Raw genomic sequence first — 3,367 nt, 5'->3', positions numbered from 1 at the left:
TTCATGTACAAAACAATTCAAAGTGCTTCACATAAAACAAAAGCATTGCAGCAGGGAGTGGAAGAAGCATTAAAAATACATAGAAGAATATGAAGAGAATCAAATAAAATTATTTAAAGGAATTTAAAAACAAGCAACAGTCCAGATAAATTCAGAAAATAATCCAGATTATTTTCCCATTTCCAAAGTGATGAGATCTGAAAAGAGTCTGTGATAAAGGAAGGTCTGCTGATTCCTCTGTTGGGCTCCATGAAGTGGAAGAGAAACAACAACATACAGACACATCAGCACCAGGATCCGACTGATGTTTAGAGCTCAGAGAAGTTTAGATTTTCATGTGGAGAAATATTTCTGTGAATCAAACTCCTCATCAGCAGTGATATCCTCCATGGCTGCACAGACACAGGAAACAGCAGCAACTAAACAGCAGAACAGCAGAGACATCACAGCAACCAGCTGTCAGCAACCAGCTGTCAGCAACCAGCTGTCAGCAACCAGCTGTCAGCAACCAGCTGTCAGCAACAAGCTGTCAGCAACCAGCTGTCAGCAACCAGCTGTCAGCAACCAGCTGTCAGCAACAAGCTGTCAGCAACAAGCTGTCAGCAACAAGCTGTCAGCAACAAGCTGTCAGCAACCAGCTGTCAGCAACCAGCTGTCAGCAACAAGCTGTAAGCAACCAGCTGTCAGCAACCAGCTGTCAGCAACCAGCTGTCAGCAACCAGCTGTCAGCAACCAGCTGTCAGCAACAAGCTGTCAGCAACCAGCTGTCAGCAACCAGCTGTCAGCAACAGGCTGTCAGCAACCAGCTGTCAGCAACCAGCTGTCAGCAACCAGCTGTCAGCAACAAGCTGTCAGCAACAAGCTGTCAGCAACCAGCTGTCAGCAACAAGCTGTCAGCAACAAGCTGTCAGCAACCAGCTGTCAGCAACAAGCTGTCAGCAACAAGCTGTCAGCAACCAGCTGTCAGCAACCAGCTGTCAGCAACCAGCTGTCAGAAACCAGCTGTCAGCAACAAGCTGTCAGCAACAAGCTGTCAGCAACCAACTATCAGCAACAAGCTGTCAGCAACAAGCTGTCAGCAACCAACTGTCAGCAACAAGCTGTCAGCAACAAGCTGTCAGCAACCAGCTGTCAGCAACAAGCTGTCAGCAACCAACTGTCAGCAACAAGCTGTCAGCAACAAGCTGTCAGCAACCAACTGTCAGCAACAAGCTGTCAGCAACCAGCTGTCAGCAACCAGATGTCAGCAACCAGCTGTCAGCAACAAGCTGTCAGCAACCAGCTGTCAGCAACCAGCTGTCAGCAACCAGCTGTCAGCAACCAGCTGTCAGCAACAAGCTGTCAGCAACAAGCTGACTAAATACATTTATTTCACTTTACAAAAACTCTGCTGAGTCTCCATAATCAGAATAAATCCAGATCCCAGCACAGAGCGGCTGAGTGAATGTGGTCTGGACTCTGTGGAGGAGAGTCATGGTTCCAGAGACGCTGTAGAAGGACAGAATACCTGCTCTGTGATCCAGGTACACTCCCACTCTGGAGGACCAAGGAACAGAGATGGAGGTTTTCATCTTGTTGTACCAAAATGAATAACTGTTTGGGTAACAATATAATGCCCAAGATTTGTCATTAGATCCAAATACACATTTATCTCCACATCCTGCTCTGCTGATGTTCTTGTATGCGACTGCTACAGCAACATTTCCTCCCATCTCCACCTCCCAGTAACAACGTCCAGTCAGACTCTCTCTGCTCAGGACCTGAAACCAACAGCCAGTGAATCTGTCTGGATGATCAGAATAAGACTGAGGATGTGTCATTACTGTCACTTTTCTGTTCCCCTCTGACAGTAACAGATTTCTGTGTGCTGTGTTTGGATCCAGTGTGATTTCACATGAATATCTTAAGAATCCAGCTCTGCTCGTGGGTTCTGGTTCTGGTCCTGGTCCTGGTTCTGGTCCTGGTCCTGGTTCTGGTTCTGGTTCTGGTTCTGGTTCTGGTCCTGGTCCTGGTTCTGGTTCTGGTTCTGGTTGTGACAGTAAAACATCCACTTCAGCGACTCTCAGTGAGATGTTGGTCCATTCCTCTCTCAGGATGTCCTGTAGTTTCTCTCTGAGCTCTGACACAGCTGCTGTCACATCCTCAAAGTGCCTCAGAGGACGGATCTGGATGCTGGATGAGTGTGTAGCCCCCCTGAGTGCTGCCACTGAGGGGCAGCTGTGCAGAAACTGGCTGTGATCCTCTGTGTGTGAGAGCTGCTTCAGCTCAGCATCTTTCCTCTTCAGCTCAGTGATCTCCTGCTCCAGCTTCTCCTGAAGCTCTTTGACTCGCCTCCCTTTGGCTTCCTGCTGGGATCTGATCTGCTGCTTCACATCAGAGCTTCTTTTCTGGAGGAGACGGATCAGCTCAGTGAAGATCTTCTGGCTGTGCTCCTCTGTTTTATCAGCAGAGCGATGGATGGCCTCCAGCTGCTGCTGAAGCAGCTTCACATCTTTCTCTGCGTCCTGGATTCTCTGCTGGATCTGCTGCCGACTCCCCTCCAGCTCTCTCTGCCTCTCAGTCCTTTCTGCTGCAGCTGACACTGTGTCGTGGCCTTTATGTTCCTCCACAGGGCAGAGAAAACAGATGCACTTCTGATCAGTACGGCAGAAAATCTTCATCATCTCATCGTGATCAGAGCAGATGTTCTCCTGGAGCTTGTTGGAGGGCTCCACCAGCTTGTGTTTCCTGAGTGGAGCTGAATCATAATGAGGCTGAAGGTGTTCCTCACAGTAAGAGGCCAGGCAGGATAAACAGGACTTGGTGGCTTTCAGCTTCCTCCCAGAGCAGACATCACAGGCCACATCTTCAGCTCCAGCATAGCAGTGATCAGCAGGAGCAGCACGGAGTCCAGTCTTCTTCAGCTGCTCCATCAAAGCTGCTAACATGGTGCTTTTCTCCAGGACAGGCCTCGGTGTGAAGGTTTTCCTGCACTGAGGGCAGCTGTGGATCCCCTTCTGATCCTCTCCATCCCAGTGGCCTTTAACACAGCTCCTGCAGTAGCTGTGTCCACAGGGAATAGTCACCGGATCCTTCAGCAGATCCAGGCAGATCGAACAGGAGAAGCTTTCTCGGTCCAGCTGAATTCCTTTCTGAGCCATTACTCCTCTCAGATCAGCGACTCAGTGAGTTTCACTTCCTGAAAGCTGAAACTTATCTGAGCTCTGAGCTATAAATCACGTGTCTGTGCAGAGAACAGAGCCGGTCGGTTCACTTCCTGTTGGTTACACCCATCGTGAGCTGCAGATCTGAAGGGGAGGGAACCAGGAAACATGTGGGCCGAGCGGAGCTGCTGTGGGCAGAGCAGGAAGTGTGTCGAAGCTGTTTC

At 49.5% G+C, this 3,367-nt stretch overlaps 1 protein-coding gene across 1 annotated transcript; it reads right to left on the bottom strand.

Annotated features, from left to right (window-relative positions):
- Positions 1 to 1,206: 1,206 nt before the first annotated feature.
- Positions 1,207 to 3,160, bottom strand: LOC142369745 (tripartite motif-containing protein 16-like). Its single transcript, XM_075452095.1, has one exon. It carries the CDS (start codon positions 3,138 to 3,140, stop codon positions 1,377 to 1,379), a length of 1,764 nt encoding a protein of 587 aa, XP_075308210.1. The 5' UTR covers positions 3,141 to 3,160; the 3' UTR covers positions 1,207 to 1,376.
- Between the last annotated feature and the right edge of the window lie 207 nt (positions 3,161 to 3,367).

Source organism: Odontesthes bonariensis, chromosome 20, assembly GCF_027942865.1.
Source record: "Odontesthes bonariensis isolate fOdoBon6 chromosome 20, fOdoBon6.hap1, whole genome shotgun sequence".
Classification (NCBI taxonomy): domain Eukaryota; kingdom Metazoa; phylum Chordata; class Actinopteri; order Atheriniformes; family Atherinopsidae; genus Odontesthes; species Odontesthes bonariensis.
The sequence above is the reverse complement of the archived record's forward strand: the minus strand, read 5'-3'. Positions and strand labels throughout refer to the sequence as shown.